Here is a 24526-nt window from a genome sequence, read left to right as displayed (position 1 = left end):
CCCCCATTTTATTCAAAATAGAACATAACCAACATATAAGGTGTTGAAACTGAGACATTTTATTATTCTATGAAAAATATTTGCTCATTTTCTTTTTGAGAAAGAAAATTCCCCATCCTCTCTGTGCTAAAGATTGTTTAAAAAGGACTGAGGCAAAATGGAAAACTGTTCTGTGGTCAGATGAATCAAAATTTGAATTATTTTTTGTAAATCACAGACACTATATCCTGAGTACTAAAGTTCAGACTTCAGCACATCATAAAACAAAAACATGCGTATTTATATGCATATTTGCGTGCATTGATCTATTAACTGTAATTAAATCACTGCAGTAAAATTCCTCACCTCATATGCATATATGCACTTATTATCATTTTACAATTCTATTTACTGTATCTCAAATACTGTAAGAAAGCTCACTGTGGTAAAATGCATCACCTCATATGATATTTGTAATTAACTATCTTAACCTTCTACCCCATGTAAATGTGCCTCTAGTCTCATTCTTGCACACTTTGCACATCTTAAAACTGGCATTGCTTACAGACTTGAATATACTAGAAAAATACCTGCAAGAGCTTGTACATATTTAAATCCTATTTTTTTTATACTTATTCAGTTTGATTTCTTTTTTCATATTTAATGTTTTATTCTTGTACACTGAGAGGAAAGCTTACCAGAGTCAAGTTCTTTGTTGCGTAAGCATACTTGGCCAATAAAGCTGATTCTGATTTGCACTTTACACTGCACCCAGACTTTTTTGGAAGTGTGGTTGTGTTGAATCAGGCCTGGGTCTTTCAGGGACCTGGTTGTCCCTGTTATGAAGTCATGTGTCTCTGAAAGCACACTGGAAGAAAAGAGATGAGACAAAGTAAAGAAAGAAGTCAGAAGAGTTAAAAGATAAATAGTTTATGTGAATCTCTCACACAGCATTTACCTTTACTCTATACACATTGTTTTGAACGTGATATACAGTATGTCATTGTATTTTTTCTTTACAGTTTGACATAATGTTTTTTTTTTCAGCATGCACTTTAGAATGCCAACAAAAGGCTCCACAAACACAGACTCCAAACTAGATTTTTTCCTCACAGTAAAACATACAAAACATGAACTGGGGTCAAAAGCCTGACAAGGTTTGAGGACACGATGGAGAAGCACAGCATCAGACTACCAGACGACTTTCACAGGTTAGAGCAACTCCACAGTAAGACACAAAAATACATGTTCTGATTCAAAAAAATAAACAAGTTTTTTCTTTTTTCAAGTCACAACGTCTTCCTAGAAATACACAAAGAACGGTTCCCCTTTGTCAAAGAGTCAAAGAGTAAAGCAGCGTGTGTACTACACGAGGAGGATTGTGGGTACAGGGTGACATCTAGCTTACAGTCCTTCCTATCGGTTTCAATCCTTCCTGTCTCGGCTGAAATCACAGTGTGGATCGGTGCTTTTTGTTTTCGGGTGCTTTATTGCAAATCCGATCTGATTGTTTGGGATGCTGGGATTGCTACCGTGCAGGTGTTGCCATTCTAGAAGCCCCGCTTTATAACTTGGTAAACTTCTGCTACACTTCTGCTCCACCCCCACGCACCAGGGGGGAAAGTTTGGAAGAATCAAGTTATGCAGTTTTTTTTTTTTTTTTTTTTTAGCCACCAGGAGTTTCTGAGGAGTATTTTGGTAAGAGTAATGGACCATTTCCCACGGTGGCCATGTTTCTGTGACATCACACACAGGATGGGGAAACTCCCATGTTGTTATCATGTTTTACTGCCATTTCAGGCTTTTTGTATATAAATATATATGGTGACATTCTGACTACTGTTTTTATGCTTTTATCTTAGACAATGGATACTGAAAAGTTGGGATACCAAAAGTTAAAAGTTAAAAGCCTGACCTGCAACACCTAATTACAAAACAGTCTGCTTACAGGATAGAAGCTTGTCCTTCATGAAAACATTCCAATGCAGCCAGCATAGCTTACGTAGCTCTGTGAGCTGTAGCTACATAGCTAATGTAGCAATTTCTATCGATAATGAAGCTACAGAGCTAAAATTGCTATGGCACTAACGTAGCTATGCAGCTAACATAGCTAAAGCTAAGCTCTCAAAGCACCTATGAAAGCTATGTAGCTGTGTTATCTATGTAGCTATGTTAGCTTTAGTTACATTTCTCAGGCTCACATTGCTTAAGCTAACTTAGCTACATTGGCCTATGTATTAGCGTTAAACAAATTAGTTAATTAATTAGCACATGTAGCCATGTTAGCTTTAGCTAAAGCTAATGAAGCTATAGTGAGTCACCATTCATGTAACTGCTCCTAGGTCAAAATTTATAATCTGACTGGAAAACCTAACACTTAAGAAAGCTAAGTAAACATCCTGCTTACAGGAAAAAAGCTTGTCCTCCATGAAAACATTCTAATACAGCTAGTGCAACCACAGATAATGGATCTTGGTAACCAATGGAGCTCCATCGCTAATGTAGCTAAAGCTAAGATCACAAAGCAGCTACACACGCTAGGTATCTTTGTTATCTGTGTAGCTAAGTTAGCTTTATCTACATTTGCAAAAGCTCACCTTGCTAAAGCAACCTTGCTAAAAATAGCTAACAAAACTAATGTAGCTCAAACTAAGCTTAAAAAGCAGCTACTTTGTAGCTATGTAGCTATGTAGCTACTTTGATTCAATTAAGCTTGCTAAAGCTAAATTAGCTACACTGGCTTGTGTAGAAACATTAATTACTCAGCTAATGTAGCTTGTTAGCTTTAGCTAAAGCTAATAAAACTAAATAGAGCCACTGTTTGTGTAACTACTTGTAAAACAGGTCTATAGATAATTTAATCCTGGATTAGATCTCTGACTTCTTTTATATATGAAATGTTTCTTAGTGTGTTATGTTTGCAATGTGGTTATTTCATGAATGTACCTGCCAGACTTTGTTTACGAATAAAGTTGAATTAAAAAAATCTAAAACTGAAAATATGTTGTATGGGCAAATTATGGCACTTCCTCTTCAAGATAAAGGGCTCAGAAGAATAGTCTGTGAGTGTGGTCGTCAGAAATGTATGGTCTGCAGACAGACCTCTCTCAACGCTTTGAGTGATTATCTTCAAGCTGCAGAAATGTCAGATAAGTGAAGATAACTGATGTTTACTGTCAAGGTCTGTGAGCCTCAAGGCCATCCCTTTTTTATGAACATAGTGTCTCTTTTTTTTTTTTTTTTCTTTGCACAACTGCCACCTTGTCCCAAATATTAACTCATTAAATGTAGGAGGTCAAATGTCAAGGTCACTTGGCCTCATTTTACTCCCTTGGTTACAAATGGTTAAACCCATGAAAGTTTGGAAACTTTGTACAAATGTGCCATCGTACTCAAGGATAAACTGAACACATTTTGGATGGACAAAATCAAGGTTAAAAAGCACTCCCCCTTGTCTTGAATCGACACCTCATGGAGGCAGACTATGGCAGATTTTTTAGTATCTATTGTATTTTTAGTTTTAAATTGGAAAATGATTTGATTAAAGTTGTGGTCAGGATCTTAACATTTATTGAAAAACCTGGAATGTAACAGTTCGACTTGATAACAACATCTGAGTTTCCCCCCCTGAGCATGACGCCACAGGATCGTGGCCGCCGTGGGAGCACGGTCTATTTGGTTTCTGCAGCAGTAATGCAGGGTCGTTGCATGTTGCAGTCAGGCAGGGTGACGAGGGACTTCTACAACGGCGACTGCACCACGGGGGGGGAGGGGGCTCTGTCTCGTCTGTGCTGAAACTTTCTGGAAGAGTGAGAGCATCAAGTCCGCTCATTGGTTTCCGCTGACCTGGCCTTTCAACCTGCACATCTTACCCTGGAGTTTAAGGATACACATACACACGTTAACACACAGCAGAGCAATTAACCTACTGAAAATTACCGAGGGAAACGAAAGCAGAGATGACCATAATGTCACATTTATTCAACTCTCTATACTGTATATACTGTATGTTAGTTCATATATGAATACACTCCATTTTTAAACACAAAGTGCCTCAACTGATACATCTTAATACACTTATTGCGAGGAGGGAAACCACAGCAAGAAAAGTGATTCGAGTGAAACCTGACTCGCCATCAAAAGACAGATGTGTGGACAGAGCCGCTCGGCCCAGATGTGCTGTGTTTGTTGTCGTATTTACAGGATATCTATACAGTTAAATAGTCTCTTTTTTAAGGACGTGTCCAGTTTGTTTTGCTCTTTTTTTCTCCAAAGTTCCAAAACTAAAAGAGAAATCAGGAAAAGGTAAATGCTTCTTTAAGTCCTCCCAGGGTTTCATGGTGATCGTGACGTTCCTGCTCTGTGAGCCGTCGGCTGGGCGGCCGTCAGTCTGTCTCCTCGTCCGTAGGAGCGGCTCCAATGTGAGGTCCTCATACTGATGACTTATCCCAGCGTCATTCAAATAGGAAATGAACTGTCTAAATAAAATAAAATAAAACACATCTCTTCATATCTTTTTTCATAAATGCACAAAAAATGAGAACAAACACAAATTCATGGTGCCCTTTGACATGTTTCCAACCTCATAAAAGCTCTTTGTGTATTGCATGGGTGTAAAAAGGGGACGAGAAATGTTTTCTTTTTAATTGTATGACTTTCTTTTTTTTTTGCAGAGCTATGTGTAAGATGCGTCTAGCTGAGAGCCAGTTGCTAAGCAACTGTCTGCTACTGGTATAGACATACAATGGAAATGGGTGAGGCACATCGCTGCATGGTTTAATGTCTGCTGTCCCACACCTGTTGGTGCTCAGAAGAGATTTTTTTTGTCCATCATGGAAAATGTGAATGAATAATGAAACCTTCAGGAACATGAGATCTGAGATGAGACTGTTCTAGAGGAATTCATGTTTGGTTCGAGGACTGGAGAGCAGTAGTTAGCCCTTGGTGAGTGATGAGATAAAGTGAATCTGTGCAGGTCAAAGACAGGAAGTGGAAAAAGTTATGTAATAGTTATAAAATAGTTTGGTAACACTTCACACTCAAACATTCACAAGCTTTTGTTTTTGCATGCAAATCAGTAACATGTTGGCTCCTTTAATAGTCCTTAAAACTCTCACAAAGCTTTAGTCTGCATGACCATAATCTAAAACTACTCAGCCTTTAAATAAGAGCTTCTCTCCACGGAGGCCCTGAGATTTGTGGCTTTAAATCCTTAAAAAATACGGCTGGTTTCATGCTGCATTTATGCAATGCTGGCAGAATAGAGCAGGAAAAAGCACCTGTTGTTTCATCTTATGAAATTCATTCTGACATAGATATTAATGGCCAAGTCACAAGGTCATCCAACCACACCCAAGCATGTTCCAGTACCTCCTTGGCCTTAGCATGGATTGAAGAGGTGGGCTCCCACACGATACGACTGCACAAATCATTGATTCCTCTGAACATCTTTTTAAGCAAAGTGTAAAAGAGCATCTGATCAAAAGGATTAAAAAAAAGTCACTAGCTGTTGTTGGGGTGACTATGAACATGCAAAGGCACAGGTGGCCATGCAGTCTGGGTTTAATGGATGAAGCTATAGTCCTCCAGGCAAGATAGCTTGTTTCTTACATGTTATTCCCCACTAAATCCCCCAAATTTCCTACTTTATCCAATGATCTACCAAATAGGGATCCCCATAAAATACAATTATTCATGACAGACTTGTCAACTGACCTCGCAAGCCCTAATCAGCTGACGGCCAGTTGATTAGCTCTAAACATGCTATTGACTAATCGCTTTCATGCTGCCTTATTAAACTGCTCTTTCCAAGCTACGATCTGTCACTCTCTCTACGAGCTGCTCTTCCAACTCTCCTCCACCCCAGCTCCTCCTTCATTCTACTTCTGAGTTGATCAGTGTCATTCTGTTGTGATTGACGCCTGCTCTGCTCTAGGTCTTTGCTACTTCTTTCCCTGCCATAGGCTTTCCTTATCAGCATATGAACGTGGACTGTTTCTATTCCCGCCCCCATAATCCATTTGGAAATTTTTAAAAATCAATTTTCAATTGTTTTCATTGAAAAAAAATCCCTACTTACACTTGTTCTTGTCAAAAGATTTATATTCAAACTATCCATTTATTTGACAGTGTTTAAGGGCCACTCTGTTAAATTTCAAGAAAAAAAACTTTAGTCTCAAGTATTGAAAGTTGGAAGTGAATTAAATGAAAATTTATAGATGTACAGTGCTTAACAAATTTATTAGACCACCCTAACCCTAACCAAAGTAAGGTTTATGCCACAGATGCCCTAAATTAACAGCATTGGTAATTACTAAAATCATTTTTTTATGTTTCTGCAATGGTTAATACACCAATATGTAGAAGCTCTTTAACCAAAATGATATTTTTAATGCTAAAATATAATTATTATTGTTATCCATGAATTTTCACATTTACTGATTTACAAAAAAACAGAAAAATAGTAATTTCAAATGAATATTTCTTGGTTAATATGTCAAATTATAGTTATTTACTTGTATTGAACAGAAAATGAGTTTTAGTGGTTGAATGTTATGCTTGATTAATTTCTGACTTCTCAGAGAAGCCCAGTGAGCTGGCTCAAATTTGGGAGAATTCAGTTTAAAATTCCTCATTCCTGTTCAAAATGGTAAAACATGAAGAGTTCACTTAAAATGAAAGAGTCCACATTAAAGCACTTCATGATGCTGGATGGTCTTATAAATTTGTTAAGCACTGTACATTAACCAGTGCAGAATTTTTGAGACTATAAAGCCAAATAACCAACCACTGTTTTCAGTTTGTTTTCTCTTAATTTTTTTTTACTTCACACAGTAGTAAACTTTACGATTTAAAAAATATTAACATTTTTTAGTTTCTATGTGAAAATTCAAGACTTTTTTAACTTACAAATTTTGAGTTTTTTTGTGTGTGTGTGTCAACTTCCAACTTTTAAAACTCTGAAATTCTGAATTTGATTTCTTGCAAGTATACGACTTTTAAATCTCAATATTATTTTCCTAAAAATTGGGATTTTTTTCATTTTTTTCCACAAACGTGACAGTTTCTCTTCATTTGTCATCAGGTTTTAATCATGATTTTAAAAAAAAGATATGTACATCTAATTTTTACAACATCAGAGCAGACAGGGCCCCGTAAACCCGCCAGAGTTTTTTTGGCCAGGGTAGCCAGGATGCCAGGGTGGGAGCCACTGGTTTACTGTGACACACTCTACTGACCTAAAAAAGACAGCTTGGTGGAAACAGACCATGGATAAGTGTTTCTGACTTTTTGTTTGTATGTCTCGCTACTTTTGCATCTCATCACTAGCTCAAGATGGTTTTTTCCCAAGGCGTTTTGGCATTTTGATAGCGCTTCTCTATGCAGAAATTATGTCGTTCCCTGTGATGTCATCTGCAAACAACATATCAAATTCCAAACATCTTACTATCATCAGTAATAGTGAGCTAATTGAGGTTAAACTCTTAGAAGTTGCAGACTGTGGCCCTCAGGAGCCTATGAAAAGGAGCCAACAAGCTGCTAATAAGCATGTTAATATCCTGCTAGGTCACGGTAAATTTTTGTGTCTTAATGTGAAGTGTTACCATCTTTTTAAGGGGGGGAGTCATGCAAATTTACAAACAAATCTGGTTTCACATGATGCAAAATGCAGTTTTCCTGTTGATACTAATAAGACTAATGTTTTCATGTTAATGTGGGATTTATCCTAGGATTAAAATGCTACGAGCTGCACCTTTAATGTGTCCATTAACAGTGCATGTTTGCCTCTGTCTCTCTCAAATAATTCCAAAATCCCTTTTTAAGATAACATACACATAAATCAGAGTATAAATCCATGAATCAGAAAGGGGGTGAGAGGCACTGCGATGTGACCCTCAGAAGGTTACCTGTCCGACATGGCGGTGCCTCCCATCTAGCCATTAAGACAGAACGCTGCTCTCTGCTTGTGTGAAACCAGTAAAGACAACCTCTTTGCAGTTATCTGTGAGCAAACAACCAGAGACACAACAGCTTTGGTTGGCACTCTATCAAAGGAAAGGAAACATAGCGGAGGTGGGGAGAAAGTTAATCAGAAGACAGCAGACAGCTGGTGTTTTGTAGGGTTTTTTGTCTCTGTGGTGGATTGTTGGTGAAGCTGATGGTGAAATGAGACAAGTCAAATGTAACCCTCTAAACCCCCGAAATAATAACAGTAGATTGAAAAAAAGTCCTTATGGGTATTTATGTTTAGCCGAGCCTTGTCCCCTCTCCACATGGCTTGCAGACGATGGTGACAGGATGATCCATGCAAACATGAGCGGGCCCAGCAGCAGGTGAAGAGAGACAGACGTGTGAGTCCAGAGACAAACTCCTGAAAGACAAATCCTCCTCCCGTCTCCATCCCAAAATAAGACAAAGTCACAGTCGATGAGGTTTTAAATGAAGTGACATCTCTCATTCTTTTTTTGGAAGCACGTCTTTTTCAAAGTATCTAAATATAGCAACATCTAAGATCCCTGATTAGTAATGTGTCCTTTATTAAATGTTATGGCTGCTACTTCATACAGAGGAGTGTTAGGGGTGGGCATGAGGGCGAAACAATGAGAGGAGGGGGATATTTTATCAATATGCACTTTGGGTATGAAGCTGAAAAGGTTGAGAAAGAAAAAGTCAAAATGTTAAAGGATGGGAAAGAGCTGAAATGTTGAGAAAAATGCTGAAAGATATCCCTAAAATGATGAGAAAAAATCCAATTGTGGAGAATACCTCCAAAACGCTGGGAAAATAGAGAGATGTGGAATGTTGAAAATGTTGAGAAAATACATTTAAAGATTGAGAAAAGAGCAAAAAATGTCATGGAAAGGGTCAAGTTGTTTAAAAAAGGTCAGAAATTTTGAGAATTAAGTTAACATTTCAAGAAAAAAAGTCAAAATGCCAAGTGAAAATCACAAAATGTTGAGGAGAAAAAAGGTTTAATTGGCTGAAAAATAACTGAAATGGTAAGAAGATAAGTCGAAATGTCAGAAAAAATTAAGATGTTGAGCAGAGAGTCAAATCTGTGGAAAAAATAACTGAACCAATTGTTGAAACTTTATTGTAGTGTAGGTACATAGCAATAAGTATAATTGTCTGGTAATTTCTCAAGAAATTACCAGACAAGAGAGTGGGGAGTGACATGGGACAAAGGGCCACAGGCCGGCATCAAACACGGACCGCCCGCGTACATGGGTAGCGCCTTAAACCACTCGACCATCTGCGCTCCCAATTAGGTGGCATTTTACCCTGTTATTTCTTAGATATAAGATGATAATTTTTCAATATAACTTGCTTGATAATTCTGGTCATTTCTGTGTTTTAGCCCTCTAAATTAGTGAGTCCTTACCCCATAATTCTCATGTCATTTTTAGGTAGTTTCCAAATACCTCCCTTTAAAAATTTTAAAAAAAAATATTCAGAATTCATGAGCAACTTACATAGAAAAACTATCATCTTATTTATAGGAAATTGCCAGGTAAAATGCCACCTAATTACAAGAGAAGGGCCTCATTATTACAAGGACTAGGTTAGGGTTAGGCTTAGAGGATTAGGGTTAGGCTTAGAGGGTGAGAGCTAGGCTTAAAGAGTTAGGTTTAGGCTTAAAGGCTTAGAGGGACAGGGTAAAGCTTGGCGGTTAGGCTTAGAGGGTAAGCTAAAAGGCTAAGGGGGTTAGGGTTAGAGGATTAGTGTCAGGTTACAGGAAAAGGGTTAGGCTTACAGGATAAGGTTAAGGCTCAAAATGTTAGGGTTTGGCTTGGAGGGTTTGGCTTAAAGGGTTAGGGTTCGAGGGTTAGGATTTGGCTTAAAGGGTTAGGGTTTGAGGGTTAAGGGTTGGCTTAGAGGGGTAGGGCTTGAGGGTTAGGATTTGGCTCAGAGGGTTAGGCTTAGAGGCTTAGGGTTAGGCTGAAAGGGTTAGGGCTTAGAGAGTTAGGGTTTGAGGGTTAGGGTTAGAGGGTTAGGGTTTGAGGGTTAGGGTTTGGCTTAGAGGGTTAGGGTTTGAGGGTTGGGTTAGAGGGTTAGGGTTTGGCTTAGAGGGTTAAGCACAGAGGGTTAGGATCAGGATTAAAATGTTAGGGTAAAATGCCATCTAATAACCGAAGAATTGTCAATATTATGATTATAATTGAATAATATTATGAGGAATTACTTTATAGTTATTCTAAAATTTGTAGGTAAATATGACCTTAATATTAACTGATTTCCAAGTTATTGCTTGTAACATTCCAAATTATAACAAGGCAACAACAATGATAATCTTGAGAAATTACAAGATAATTCTGATTATTACTATAAAACTACTAGATACTCACTGTAAATTTACTAGGTGATAACTATGCAAATAGGGCTGACTAAAAGTGTTACCAGAAAAAGCCAAAGGTTCAGAACAAGCAGAAAATAAAACAGAATTAGACATAAACGAATAAACATATGAAAATTAAGCCTGAAATAAGGTAGTATTTTATTGACCCCCCAGTCCTTGAAAAATTGGAAAAGAGAGTAGAAATGAAGAGAAAAAAACAGAGACACAAGAGTCCAGTTGTTAAAAAATGATGCCAGAAAAATGTTGTCAAAAAATGTGAAGGAACCTAGAAATGTCCAGAATAATGTCAAAATGCTGAGAAAAGAAGTTGAAATTGCTGAAAATAACCTCAAAATGATGGGGAAATAAACAGAATAGTCCAAAATGATACAAAATAGTTAAAATATTGAGAGAGGGGCAAAAGTGTAAGGAAGAAATACAGGAAAATTGAGCAAAAAGTAGAAATGTGAAGGACAAAAATCCAAATATTGACAATGTTGAGAATGAAATGAACTCTAAGATTTTATTTTTACTCTTTTCTTGACCTTTCAACTTTCCTTTTCTTGTAATTTTAACTTTTCTCAAAGTGCATTTTGAAAATCTATCTTCTGTTCTCAGTTTTCCACCCTCTGCCTGGCCCAGACACTCTTGCGTAACTTCTGAAGCCACCAGTCGGAGTTCTGTTATTGCGGGTCTTAAAGGACAATGACATGGAGCTAAGGGGAACTCCAGGTGACCCAGAGGGCTGGCTGAAGCTAAGCTAAGCTAAGCTAAGATGTACCTTAGGGGAAAAGAGCAGAGTGAGGAGTTAGCCAAAGCTGCTAACAGGAGTCTTAGCTACTTTTCCACTAGCCACAATAAGGAGGAGAGTTCAGGTGGGATACCAAAGGGAGGTGGTGAGTGGGGTGAAAGGTGTGGACAGGGTTTAGGCCAAAGTGGCGGAGGGCTGGACGTCTCACAGGATGGAGGGGATGGGGGAGCGGGAGCGCCGCAGGGGGCACGGTGATCCGTACGGCGAGGTCACAGGCGACAACCTCAGGGTGTTACCGGCCACGCCCGCTATGTTGTTTAAGCTCCGGGATTTCTCATAGCCTTCAGATGAAGGGGGGGCGACAGAGAGGTGGTGGTTGAAGTGGAGGTGGTGGTGGTTGTGGAGGTGCAGGAACAGGACATGAACACACACAGGCAGGCAGGCAGGCACGCAGGCAACGATCCGAGTCCGAGCCAGCCGAGTCAACCGAGACAAGACAGGAGACAGGAGTGAGACAGAGCAGCAGAAACAAACTGTACGGTGAGAGCATGCACAGCACATCTCACAGTTTACACTACAAGAGGAAGGCAGATCCTGAAAAAGAGGCTTAAACCTGGAGAAAGGAGCTGATTGGCTGAGCTAATCCTCAGTGGGTTGAGCCAAAGAAACACTGTCTCTCTTTATTCAGAAGCATCCAATCTACATTGAAACTAAATGAGAGCCGTAAATACTTTCCCATGAAAATAAAAACTATAAAGGTCTAGTCTTTTAGAATCTGGGAGAGATTTTTGTAACTGTTAAGACACAAATTTTAGGTTGGTTACACACCTGTGATGTTAATGCTGCTACCATTTATAATACTGAAAAGTAGTAGGCAGTTTTAGTGACCCAAAATCTTTTTTAAAAGAGAACAACTGATGCTAGGTTTGTAAACAAGGTGTAGGTGAGGGAGGTGGTTAGACTGTGCATCATTTTAATTTTTGTATTAGATTAGGGCAAGGGCCCTTGCAAGCCAGATAATTGGCACTGGCAGGCTCAGTCTAGCCCAAGGGCCAACATTTAAGGATGCCTGCACTCGACGATTTTGGGTTTGTATTCATAGCTTTCAGTCATGTGACCAAGCAGAGGCCTGGAGGGCGTTAGCAGCTACCATTGAACACTACCTGGAGCTGCAGCACCAGTTCTCCATCTTCTAAAAATCTTGAGTTTACATAACTGGATAACCGTGGCAAACACAGATTTTAATTAAAACTACTGCTCTTTTCTGTCACTTTGTACCCTGTGGACACCGGCCCTTTATCTGATGTTTGTTCTATAGAAATATATGCCCCCTCATTGATTAGTGCATCCAGTTCAATGACAAATTTCTTTCATTAAAATAAATACAAATGAAGCTGGCTAAAAATACTTTGGTAGCAGCTGAGACAGTCAACTTCTCTATAGTGTACAGAGATAGGAAGCCTTTGTTGCCCACCAGGCATCTCTACTTTACCACAAAATGCTACTTTAAACATCTGCTTCCTCTTTGACTGTACTAAGTGGTGAAGCATGTTGAGTAAAAATACCCCCATCATTCTTGGCTGTAGCTTAAAAACAGCAGATTTCTATCACATCCTTCAATCTAATTATGAGCAGCAAGGCAGGAAAAAAGATCTGCATCAGCTCTCTGGTCGTGAGTCAATGTCTGAGTCACATTATTCAGCAAAAATGTCAATGAATCAGTTGCGAGGCAAACTCGACTGACGGCGACATTCGAATTTAATCCATCTGAATTATTATTTAATCAATTTAGCTAACTTTAAAGGAGGTTAACACCATTTATTTGTATCTTTTTTAAGAATAGAGTCGAAGTCAGAATTAAAACCTGATTAGTCTTAATGGCTTTTCCTGCTGTGATAAATTCAAACTGCTCACAGTGAGAAATGTTTGTCAGACCTGAAGCATGTTAAGTAACATTTCTCAGTGTTATGTTCACATTTAAAAGGAGAACATCTTGTAACAGAGTCTGAACCTTGAATCTCGGGGTATAGCCTTGACAGTTTTTGGTGTTTTGGTGTTTTGGTTTTTGACTGAAATCCATAGAAACAGCATGACTTCAAACTGCCCTCACATGTGCACAACTGGATTTAAAAAGCTCCAAATGGTCCATTTTGGAGGGATTATTCAAATGTAATTCTGCTGATAGCATTCTAGTTACACCTGATAAAGGGAGCTTAATTAAGCTACTCTCAATGTGTGAAACAGCTAATGAAATATGAGCCGGACAACAACATGACCCTGTTCTTTTAGGCTTTTCTTGGATTGCATTTCTGCTAATGGTGGGCTTTACTTTGAAGACTCTGTGGGTCTTTTAACCCCATACAGGACACCAATATGACTACTTAAAGAATTTTAACTCAGAACTTGATGATGAATAATTGATGTGGGCCCAATGATGTCACCTATTTGTTTTGATGTCCAAGGGAGAATCAAACTCTTTTGTTGAGCCAGAAATGACCGTATATGACTACTCCTGTCTGGATTAGGCATAAGTAGCCACTAATACATTAGAGACAAGGGGCTCTAAGTTCGTGGCGCAGTGCAGGGTGGTGCAGGGTGGCGGAGTGTGGCACACCCCGCGCAGTGGTAATTTCGTCCGGCGCACCACCGTGCGCAGCCAATTTGGCAATTTGGTAGACCGGGCTGCACCGAGATGGGTGTGGCGGTGTACCAGGGGGAGGTGTCGACAGATTCAGCTTGGCACAGTGACAATTTCGTGCCAAAACACTGCGCAGAAGGTGCGCTGAAAGCCCGCCAGCTTCAACCTGGTCTATTCTCGGCGCAGGCGAAGCGCGCCCGGTGTAGTGGTAATTTGGCTGACAGGCGCGCAGTGCACACACATCACCAAAACCTCACAGGCAGGTTTCCAGAGTGTCAGGCACATTTCAATGCAATAAACAATAACAGCAAACACTATTTAACGTAACTGTCTGAACCAGCATATCCATTTGTATCTACATAAATTGTCCCGTCACATCTGATGTCAGATCAAAGATGTTTGTCACGCGTAATTGAAACTCAACCTGATGGCAGCTAGAGTGATAAAACTAACGAGTTCACATCTCTCAGCCAACCACAAACAGCCACGGCATCCGATACAGAGTATATATTCGGCTTCTCTCATCCCATGAAATTCAAAAGAAAAGAAAAAAGAGAGAGACGCTCACTGAATAAATGTAAGTCAGTTGGTGTCTTAAGGATTTACCTGTGATTGTCCATATTTCTCTGTTTTAATCTTTATTCTTAACATGATCTAAAAAGATGGAGTACGTTATTGCAAGGAGGATGAGGAGGAGATACCGGGAGAGAATATATCACCAAAGGTTCTCCTATTTGGCGATGACAGAGCAGGAATGCAGGTGGATCACAAGGATGATGCCTGGATTAGCCTGCTGCCGTGTTTAATGTAATTGTCACTTAATTTTGTACTCCTATTCATGACACAGGAACAGATTACATCTGTCCCAGGAGGTGGTCCACATGGTGACACGCATCGTGGCCTCTGATGCGCAGCCCAGTGGCCACTGTGTGCCTTCTTTGCTCTGACAGCTTTTTTTGGCCCTTCTCCTTACATCATTGAACCGTTTTTTTACATGCGGTTCTCAGAATATCTGGGCAAACTTGATTGACAATATTAGTAACTTCCTCCCAGGCAGTTTCTGCATCATCAGCCCGTGGAGGTCTGTTAGCATTACTATATATTCTGGTACTGTGAGCTTGGACCTCCCGGACCAGCACATCAGTTTCCTCCTGGGAGAAGTTTGGCCGCCTGGAGCTGCTGCTGCCGTCTTGGTCCATGGTGGTGGCGGGGTGAAATTGGCACTGCGCCTTGCCCGCAGCACATTTAAAGGCAAGGAGAGGCGTTCATTTGATTAGTGAAGATTACACTCGGCTGTGTTAAACCCACTCACGCCTTCTCTCCTCCCTCTTTGCCACTTGCGCCGGTGAAAGGGACGGAGGCGTGGGTGCGTCACACCGTGCTGCGCTGGACTGCGCCGTGCATGAAAATAGCAAAATGCCCTGGACAAACCCCGTTGGCGTGGCACAGGACAGGTGCGCTGCGCCTGGTCTACAAAAATAGAGCCCATGGTGTCCGGTCAGGTTAGGTCAGGTCTGGAGGCATATACCGGTTCAGCACGTGGCCATGTCAACCTTGGTCCTGTACTGCTCTGGCCCCCTTTGGCCATTATCCAGGCCTATGCCCGACTCTCCAGGTATCCTCTGAGCTGCCCCCTCCATGACGCAGTCTTCCCTGGCGTCTGGACCAGCCCACTGGGTCCTGGGTGCCCAGTATGATGTGAGATGGACCAGGACCAAGAAAGTAGGCCAGGTGCCATCAACATATCAGGCAGGTGACCCTTTCCATCCCTGCTCTCCTGAGCACATCAGCATTAGACACACAGTCTTGCCAACAATACCCAAAGATGTGCCGAAGGGAAGTTGTCACAAAGGAGTCAAGTTGGTGCCTCAGGCCATCAGTCAACTCCCAGGCCTCACGAGAGTATGGTAAGACTGGAAGGACCAAGGACCAATTGATTTTGGCAAGCTCAGATACTGGGAACCCAACACTGTCTTGCTCATTGAACCCATTTCCCATTTGAGCAAGCACAAGTCTGCGGTTGATCTCAGCCTCACAGTCAACGGATCGATGGATTATGCTGCCAAGTTAGGTGAACTGCTCCACAACTTCCGTAATCTCACCATTCACAGACACAGATCCGATGGCAGCATCCAAGGCATTCCCAAATGCCTGGATCTTTGTTTTGGCCCAGGAGACGTGCATTCCCAAAGCTTCGGCCTCTGCACTCAGTAAGTTATGAACCCTTACAAGGACAACTACAATCTCCGGAAGGATCACAACATCATCAGCAAAGTCCAGATCACAGATCTTGACATTGTCAAATGACACTCCAGAGTTCGCTGCCCCTGTTACCTGCCCCATGATCCAGTCCATACAGGTACTGGAGAGTGTAGGGGCTAAGATGCACCCTTGCCTGGGAAGAAGTCAGAGGTGGAGCCACAACACTTCACAGTAACCTCTGGACCAGAATACGGGGCAGACATCAGCTTGATGAGCGAATGTGGGATCCTGCAGAGCTCCAGAATCCTCCAAAAGGTATCTCTATTTACTGAGTCAAACGCTTTCCAGATGCTAAAATAGGCTGTAGGTGTAGCAATCCTTTAAATTATTGTAGACATTGTGGTGCAAATATTCTACAGTTTTAGGCCTAGAGAAACTCAATCACTTTATTTCAAATAACTACCTATATAGATATTTTTTTGCAATTTATGCTGGAGAAGGTCAAGATTTTGCTATGGCACTTTATGTAATGTATTTTTGACCGAATAGAGCCATAAATAGACACACATATGATCATTCCTGGCTCCACAAAGTCAAATGCAAAGCTTTTAGACAAATAGATAAAACCCCAGTGGCTGAATCTACCTCCTAAAATGTCTAACAATTCCTTTGCATTGTCTGTCATGAATCAATGACAGTTTAAAAGTATTTCTATGACTTGTTGAAGAGACAACAGTTCTCAATCTCCACCCACCAACTCAGCCAATCAGGTCGCTTTATTCTTCATAGTGACTCTGCTTTTGAGAAATGCCCGATTTAAATTGCAGTCTGCCAGAGTTAGGATTAGGGAGCTGTTGGTCCAATAAGAGAAGGAGGAGTTGAAGAATTGAATCAAAAATTAGCAGCTGTTTATCTGAAAGCATCATTATTAAGATTTTTCACACGAGAATATAAATCTGATACATTTCATATCTAGTCATTAACATTGAGACAGTTAAAAATAACATTCATCATCATACACATTAAGACTACTAACATGCACATCATGTATCAGATAGAACAGGCTGTAGCTTGCATACCAATGATGATGGGGATGGTTACAAAGACCTGGTTTGTTAATGCATCATTTCTCTGTATACATTCACTTCTTACAGCAGTTTAGACTCCTAAAAATGCAGCATATGATGCACGCTGGCAGAATTAGCATTCAGTCACTTGGTGCAAAGTAAACAAGCAAGCCAAAGCAGCCAGATCATTAATGGAGCATGCCAATCAGCTGGCATAAACACTGATGAGGAACAGCGAATGGAAACGTGGCCTCATTACCATTCTGCATACGGTACCGTTTGTCTCAAGGGGTAGCAGCAAGGGGCAGTTTCTGAACCAGAATAAAGGGCAGGCTGGATCCATGCCAACAGGTAGTATGGACCAGAAAGGACCTGATGTTATTTGCATTAACTATAGTCGCCTGAAGGAGAAGAGATGATGCGTAACTGCTCGGCCTCCTATAGTAAAAAAAAAAAAAAAAGACTTGCAAGGTGGTCTGCTGTGAGGGAGACCACCATGATGGTCGCCCAGAGGGTTTGGGGGATGCTGACAGTGGTAAAACCTGCTAGTCTATCTCCATACCTGACTAGTAAACCATCAATAATAAACTACATTCACAAGGCAGTTATTTTCCTGGTTACATTACGCTCACAGTGGGACGTAACAGCAGCATGTGAAAGGCTGTCTTATTTTGAAGGCTCCTTTAAATACAGTGCAGAGAAAAAGAATTCACACCCTTGATGTTTTACCCTTTTATTGATGTTATACATTAATCATGGTCAATATAATTTGGCTTTTTTAACACAGAAAATAACATAAAAAAAAACTCTTCAATGTCAAAGCAACAACAGATTTCTACAAATGTCATTTCACTGATAATCAATTTCAGTATTCTCCCCCTTTAAAGTGACCGACCTAATTCAACAGAGGTCCAGCCAATTGGTGCTAGTAGTCTCACAATTAGGGAAATGGGGGTCACCTGAGTCCAGTGAATGTGTCTTGAGTGATTGTAGCATAAAGACACCTGTGTCTGGACGATCCAGTCACTAGTTTAACAGTATTCCTGGCTACCATTACAGCATTAAGACAAAATAACACTCCAAGCACTTTAGATAAACAGCTATTGAAAAGTTTAAGGCGGGGATGGATACAAAAAATCTACCAAGGAACTGAGCATCCCCCAGAGCTCAGTTAAATCCATCATCAAGAAATGGAAGGAATATGGCACATGTGTAAATCTGCCTAGATCAGGCCGTCCTCACAAATGGAGTGGCCATACAAGAGGGAGACTAGTGAGAGAGGCCACCAAGACACAGATCCACTAGGTTTGGCAGACACCAAACATTGTACATCATTACAAGCACACCATCAACACTGTGAAGAAGGGTGATGGCAGCATCATGCTGTGGGGATGCTTCTCAGCAGCCGGCCCTGGAAGGCTTTTAGGGTAAAATGAATGCAGCAAAATGTCGGAAAACAACAAGGGGAATGATCTGGAGTGGCCGATTTATAAAATCAGTAAGAGTAAAACATCCAAGGTGTGAATACGTTTTAACAGGCACTATACAAATACAGCAGACAATGTGTAAAGAATCAATCCATTTCATTCTTTGTGGCTCAGCTTATCTTCATTCCTGCCAATGCAGATGAGCTGACAGTCTCTTAAGTGGTTGATTAAAACTAGGCACACACTGAGTGATTCAGACAAAAATTTTAAGTTGCAAGACTCACATGGAAATAGGACCAACTTTCAGCTTGATCTTGCATTGTTTGCTGTGCAGTGTACAAAAATGACAGCCAACCATAGCCTAATCAGCTGCTCCAGACCAGCCAGATGGATTTCTGACATGTTTGATATTTTTGTCGCATGACTCAACACACTTACACAGTGAGAGTTGAATCACGAGCAGAATCCTCAACTCCGGAGCGTGTTTTCTTTTGTAAACTGTCAGACTGTGTCTGAAATTACGACGCTAACATCAGGGATATCTGTTTGACATGCCTTTCTCTCTGATCATAAAAGTTATGAACAAGCAGGAAATACTGCCGATCTCCTGACAGCTGGCTGACTGTTTGTAGCTATTTGAGCTGTGCAAATAAGACAATAAATCTGACATTAACAAAATGTAACAAAATCATCTGCTAACTTCATTTGGAGAGTTAAAATGATCACAGCTGTCCGATTCTCAACCTGGAACCAAACCAGTATGACATGCTAACGTTTCATTTTCCCACTCTGAGCGCAAAGTGACAGGAACGTGTCTGCTGTGTGAATATGATCCTTTTTGCTCTTTAAAAACCAAAATGATTTACAGTCTCATTAAAATGTATTAAGGGTACAAGAAATTCAATTGTACCATTTTAAGCAGAGGCTCTAAAATGGTCTGATAGCTGTGATCTGCCAGCTATAGAGAGTAAAGTAGCACTAAGAGGCTATAGAGCAATAACATTGAGAGCAGGACATTTAGATTAACTTCTGATAAAAGGCAATTATCACCGGCTTTAAGCTTCAACATTACAGTGCAGATTAAGTCGACTTTGCCTCAAGAAGCCTGAGATAAAATGGAGGATTTAATCAAACAAACATGCTTTCGGCCTCACACGAGTCTAAATATTATTATAATGTGGACAAGAAGAGACTGATAATGATTTGACTGCAGGGAACGCCTCTGAATGAGCGCAGTGAGAGATGAAAATTTATGTATTTTAGTTCATGACCTTTTTCTGCCTTTGAATCACAGAGAGCAGAAATGAGACTTTCCAGTCGTTCAGCAGACATCATGATGACCTTTAGTTGGGTCAAAGTGTTGTGAAGGTCAAGCCTTTTCTGGGTCTGACCTTTGGATGAGGCACCGATACAAGACTGGAGGCCATGACAGGCAGGCGAACGCTCTAATAACTAATCTGACAGCAATTAAACATTTTTGATATTTGTCATTTGAACTATGCAAGGACACTGTTTTAAGATTTTTGTTAGGATGAATAATGACAAAGGGGCAGATCCACTAAAGAACAGTGCAGGTTTGCCTGTTTTTTAGCTGTGAAAGTGGATACAGAGATTGTGTCAGATGCACAGAGCACACACAAAGGGGAAATCCATGCTAACTGCTCAGGCAAACAAACTGTCTTGCCTCATTTACATATATGTAAATGGGGCAAAGTTGCTCCAATTACATGCAAATAAGCCTCATTACAAATAGTAACTGATCCATAAAGACCAGTGCTAACTGCCACAGGCAGCCAAAGTGGTGCAATTTAACAGCAAATGGAACTAGGTATTAAAGTGGTGCTATTTCTTTCTCCCTCTCTCTTGTTTCTCCTCTTTCCACCTCAGTCAGCCATTACTGTGTATCCCAAAATAAACTTTTCATTAGCAACAATGTGCCGTGGGACCTGCAGGAACTCGGCATGTGGCACTTTAGAATAAAACATGCATAAAAATGAAATATTATCAGCCAAATGCTGCACTCTGCTGCCATGTGCGCCTATCATTTCCTTTCAGAAAACAACACATTATTTTGTTTTCAGTCTGAAAATTGTACTTTTCTTTTTTCTCTCTCACTTTGTCGTTGTGGTTGTGGTGATCTAAGCCAGTGGTTCCCCATCTGTGGCCCAGCCACCCCAAGGTTGGGCACCAAAAATATCAGGGTGGGCACAGGACCCTGTCTGCTCTGATGTCAAAATTAGATATACATTTAAAAAAGTGATTAGAACATAATGTAAAAGGGCAAAACATGAAGGTAAAAAAAGTGAAGAGAATCTGTTCATTTTTGTCTAAAATTCAAAATTTTATGAAAAAGAAAATCCAAATTTTGAGATTATAAAGTTGAATATTTACAGGAAATCAAAGTCAGGATTTTAGAGTCTAATGAGTCAGAGATTTTCAAGAAAAAAAAGTACAATTTCAAAGTTAAAAAAGTCTGATATTTTGGCATTTGAACCTCAAAAATATCAAGTTTTTAAAACCGTAAATTCAAAACAGCATAAAGTAGAAAAAATAAATAAAATACAAGATACTAATTGAAAACAGTGGTTGTATTTTCCATTCTTTGACTTTTTAACTTTTAAATTAAAAAAAAAAAAAAATCTTGTGAATTAATAACTTTTGAAACTTGAGAATTTTGAGTTTTTTCTTGAATACTAAGCGATCGGATTTATTTTTTTTATAGAGTGGCCCTAATGTCATAATAATCGATATACTAATACATTGATCTTTTGTCAAGAAGAAGTCTATGTATGCCTATTATGTTGAATTTTATCAATACAAAGAACTGAAATTTATCTTAAATTTTTCTTATTGGGTCATGGGGGGGCTTAGCTTTTCTTAGCTATGACCATAGATGGGGGGGCCTAGGAAGAAAGTTTTGGGAACCACTGAGCACACAGCCACTGATGTGCCACTCTGCCTGTGGCAAAACATGCGCCAAGTGCACTGGGCTAACAAAATTTGTTTGTGTTTTATCGCCTGCATCTCATCAGTGTAATTTCTTTGTATTTTGTATATTCTTTGTATTGTGTATTTTCTTGCGCTAAAGTCCGCACTATTAGTGCAGCTCAAAAAATCTTAGTGGATCTGCCCCTAAGTGTCAACATTATCAAATCAGAATCAAGAATCAGGTCTTTCTGTTGGTGCATCCAGAGCCAGAATCAACTCTTCATTTACTTCGAGGAGATAAAGTGTCAGTGCCCCACTCTGCTGAATGGATTGTCGTTCGGACAGGAGCCGATCTAGTGGCAGACAGGGCCAGCCGCTGCTGTTGGCCTCTCACAGTGAAGAAGTTAGTAAAAAAATCAAGCATGTTAGGGATGATGGGATTAATCTAATCTTATGCATTTAAAATCCTCTATGTTAGAGATATTCAGAAGTTCAGCTGGTGTATCATCACTGAAGGGGCTGATGATACACTGGTTCAGTTGTTTAGGAGCTCTAGATGGGCGATGATCTTGGTAACAGCCAAAAACAGGGGTCAGACATTTATCCAAGTGTTTCCAGGCAACAGGAAAACATGAATAAATTGCAAAGAAAGCAGCAGTTCTGAGTCAGCTGCATGAACACTGTTGATCCTCAGAATTGCCAGAATAGTTGCTCTGTGTGTCACCGCTGAGAGCCGTGACCAGCAGATCAGCAGGTTACGTTACCTGAGCTGACTAGGCCTGAACAAAGCGCCTTCCCCCCTCCAGGGATGTTGGGGTCCCAGTCGCTACGGATACGGATCAGCTGATGAGGGTTCGGTCTGATGTCTTTGTTTTCAAGATCTTTTCTTAAAGGGAAATTCCTGCACTTTGAAACCTGAAGCTTAATTTCATACATTGAGGTCTGAATAGGTACCACATCTTTGGAAATGTCTCAAGCAGAAAGCATCAGCTAGCAGCACCAAAAATGCTCAAATGGCTGCTGAAAATCCTGTTTAGTAATTGTGAATGCAGCCAATAAAAGCTATTGATGTTGCCACTTAAAGGCTCACATTGTATCTTGAATTCTGACAAAGTTGCTGATTTTGTTTTAAATTAGAAATAACAGTCCCATTCTGTTTAAATTCACAAGACTCCTTTCACAGAAACACATTTTCCTCCCTGTTTCAATCCAGTTTATAAAACACATTTCTTTTATTTGCAAAGATTTATTTTTGGGACTTTTATACCTGAATTTAAAGAGGATAGGACAGTAAACAGAGTCAGACAAAGGGATGAGAGAATGGGAAAAGACCTGCAGAAAGAGGCCACAGACTGGTTACCCATTTAGAGTGCCTTTAAAAGGTTTTCAACTCCTTCCATGTTTACCCTTTTATTGATTTTAAAAATAAATAATGGTCATTGTAATTTGGCTTTTTTAACAAAAAAGGTGAAAAAAAAAACACTGAAAAAGTTTAAACATGTTAATATAAAGTAATGTCAATTGAATAAAAACAAGTAAGATTAAAAAAAGTGACTTCATTGAGGTCTTGGCTTTGACATTTTGCCACATTCATTTTAAACTCTACCCTTACAAGCCTTATGGGGCCGACTGCTAAGAAGCATCCCCACAGAATGATGCTGCCACCACCATGCTTCAAAATGGGGATGCTGTGTTTGTGGTGATGTTCCAAACATAGTGTCTTGTCTGATGGCCAAAAAGCACAATTTCCTTGGATTTTTTTTGTATCCATCCCCAGATTTATACTTTTCAATAACCTTTTTTTCTGAGTTGCTTGGGGTGTTCTTTTGTCTTCATGGTGTAATGGTAGCCAGGAATACTGATTAAGCAGTGACTGGACCTTCCAGACACAGATGTCTTTATACTACAATCACTTAGACACAATCACCACACTCAGGTGATTCTCATTTCACTAACTATGAGACTACTAGCACCAATTGAATCTTTGTTGAATTAGGTCAGTCACTTTAAATGGGGTGAATATTTATGCAATCATTTAATTTAAATTACATATTTTTGTTTAAGTGACATTACTATGTAGAAATCTGATGAAAACTTTGACATTAAAGCATTTTTTACATTTTAATTGTCAAAAAAGCCTAATTATATTGACCATGATTGATTTATAGCATCAATAAAAGGGTAAAACATCCAAGAGGAGTGAATACTTTTTATAGGCAGTGTATGTTGCAGCCATTAGAGTCCACCTTGAGGCTGCCAGGCCTACTGAGACAGGTCAAAAATGTTTTTACCTTTAATCAATGCTAGTTAAGGATGCAAAAACAAAACCTGGGTTTAAAAATGCTGGAATCCCCTTTTAAATAAGGAAATACTCTTTTCTCCAACTGCCCCCACTGATATTGAAATAATATTTCACACACTGAAAAAAACTAGTGGTCAGAAAATCCCCTTGAGATGAAACCTTCCCCACACATATAAGTGATGACTAATGAGTTCAAAATGAATCACTTTTAATGCACAATAGCAAGCATGAATTTCAGAATGACTAAGACAAGAACATCTTAAATCGTTTAAACAGGAACTTTTCAAAATGCAGAGGAATACAGAGTTAATAAATCTGATACTTGAGGACTTTTCTCCCAATAAACTGAAAAGCTGTTAAGTTGGAACGTATAGTTACCTGTTTTCCGGAGCCCTCCATCTGCAGGGCAGGTGTAGTCACTAGCAGCGAGCAGGAAGCACGTGCCCCCACTCCGGCGGTCCTGTTCCCGGGTGCTGGACCTTCGCATGGGGACTCTCTCCTCTGGAGACAGGGTCAGGTCACTGCCCCCGCTGCAGTCTGCTGACAGGACTGTGAGAAGACACAGGTTATCTGATGTTCAGTTCAGACAGTTTATAAAAAGGTCAAACACTGTATTTGTCAAAATAGAATATAAGATGGGGTCAACTTATTTGGGGTCTAGATGTTTAGAGCTACATTATGTCAAATTTTCCCTCTGAAATGCCAACATTAATTAAAAATGACTAAACCTATGATGAAGATATTTCATATTCAAGAACCATTACACCATGAAGAAAAAATAACACTCCAAGCAACTCAGAGGAAAGGTTACTGGAAAGTATGTATCAGGGAATGGATACAAAAAAAATCCAAGGACCTGAACAGGAATCATGGTGGTGGCAGCATCATGCTGTGGA

At 39.9% G+C, this 24526-nt stretch overlaps 1 protein-coding gene across 3 annotated transcripts in view; it reads right to left on the bottom strand.

The window, feature by feature from the left end:
• Positions 1 to 2902: 2902 nt before the first annotated feature.
• The window catches only part of kcnc2 (potassium voltage-gated channel, Shaw-related subfamily, member 2), a 161246-nt gene continuing 139622 nt past the window's right edge, over positions 2903 to 24526 (bottom strand). The window contains exons 3-5 of one of the 3 annotated variants that reach the window (XM_041780286.1): positions 24009 to 24179; positions 7887 to 7981; positions 2903 to 4457 (exon numbers count right to left, since the gene is read on the bottom strand). In XM_041780286.1, the coding sequence (XP_041636220.1) occupies positions 7920 to 7981; positions 24009 to 24179 (233 nt within the window). In that variant the 3' untranslated portion in view covers positions 2903 to 4457; positions 7887 to 7919. Of the gene's footprint in view, positions 4458 to 7268; positions 7982 to 24008; positions 24180 to 24526 lie in introns of those variants that run through there. The other 2 variants (XM_041780287.1, XM_041780285.1) reach the window with 2 other exon arrangements.

Source organism: Cheilinus undulatus, linkage group 23 (genome assembly GCF_018320785.1).
Source record: "Cheilinus undulatus linkage group 23, ASM1832078v1, whole genome shotgun sequence".
Taxonomy (NCBI): Eukaryota; Metazoa; Chordata; class Actinopteri; order Labriformes; family Labridae; genus Cheilinus; species Cheilinus undulatus.
The sequence above is the reverse complement of the archived record's forward strand: the minus strand, read 5'-3'. Positions and strand labels throughout refer to the sequence as shown.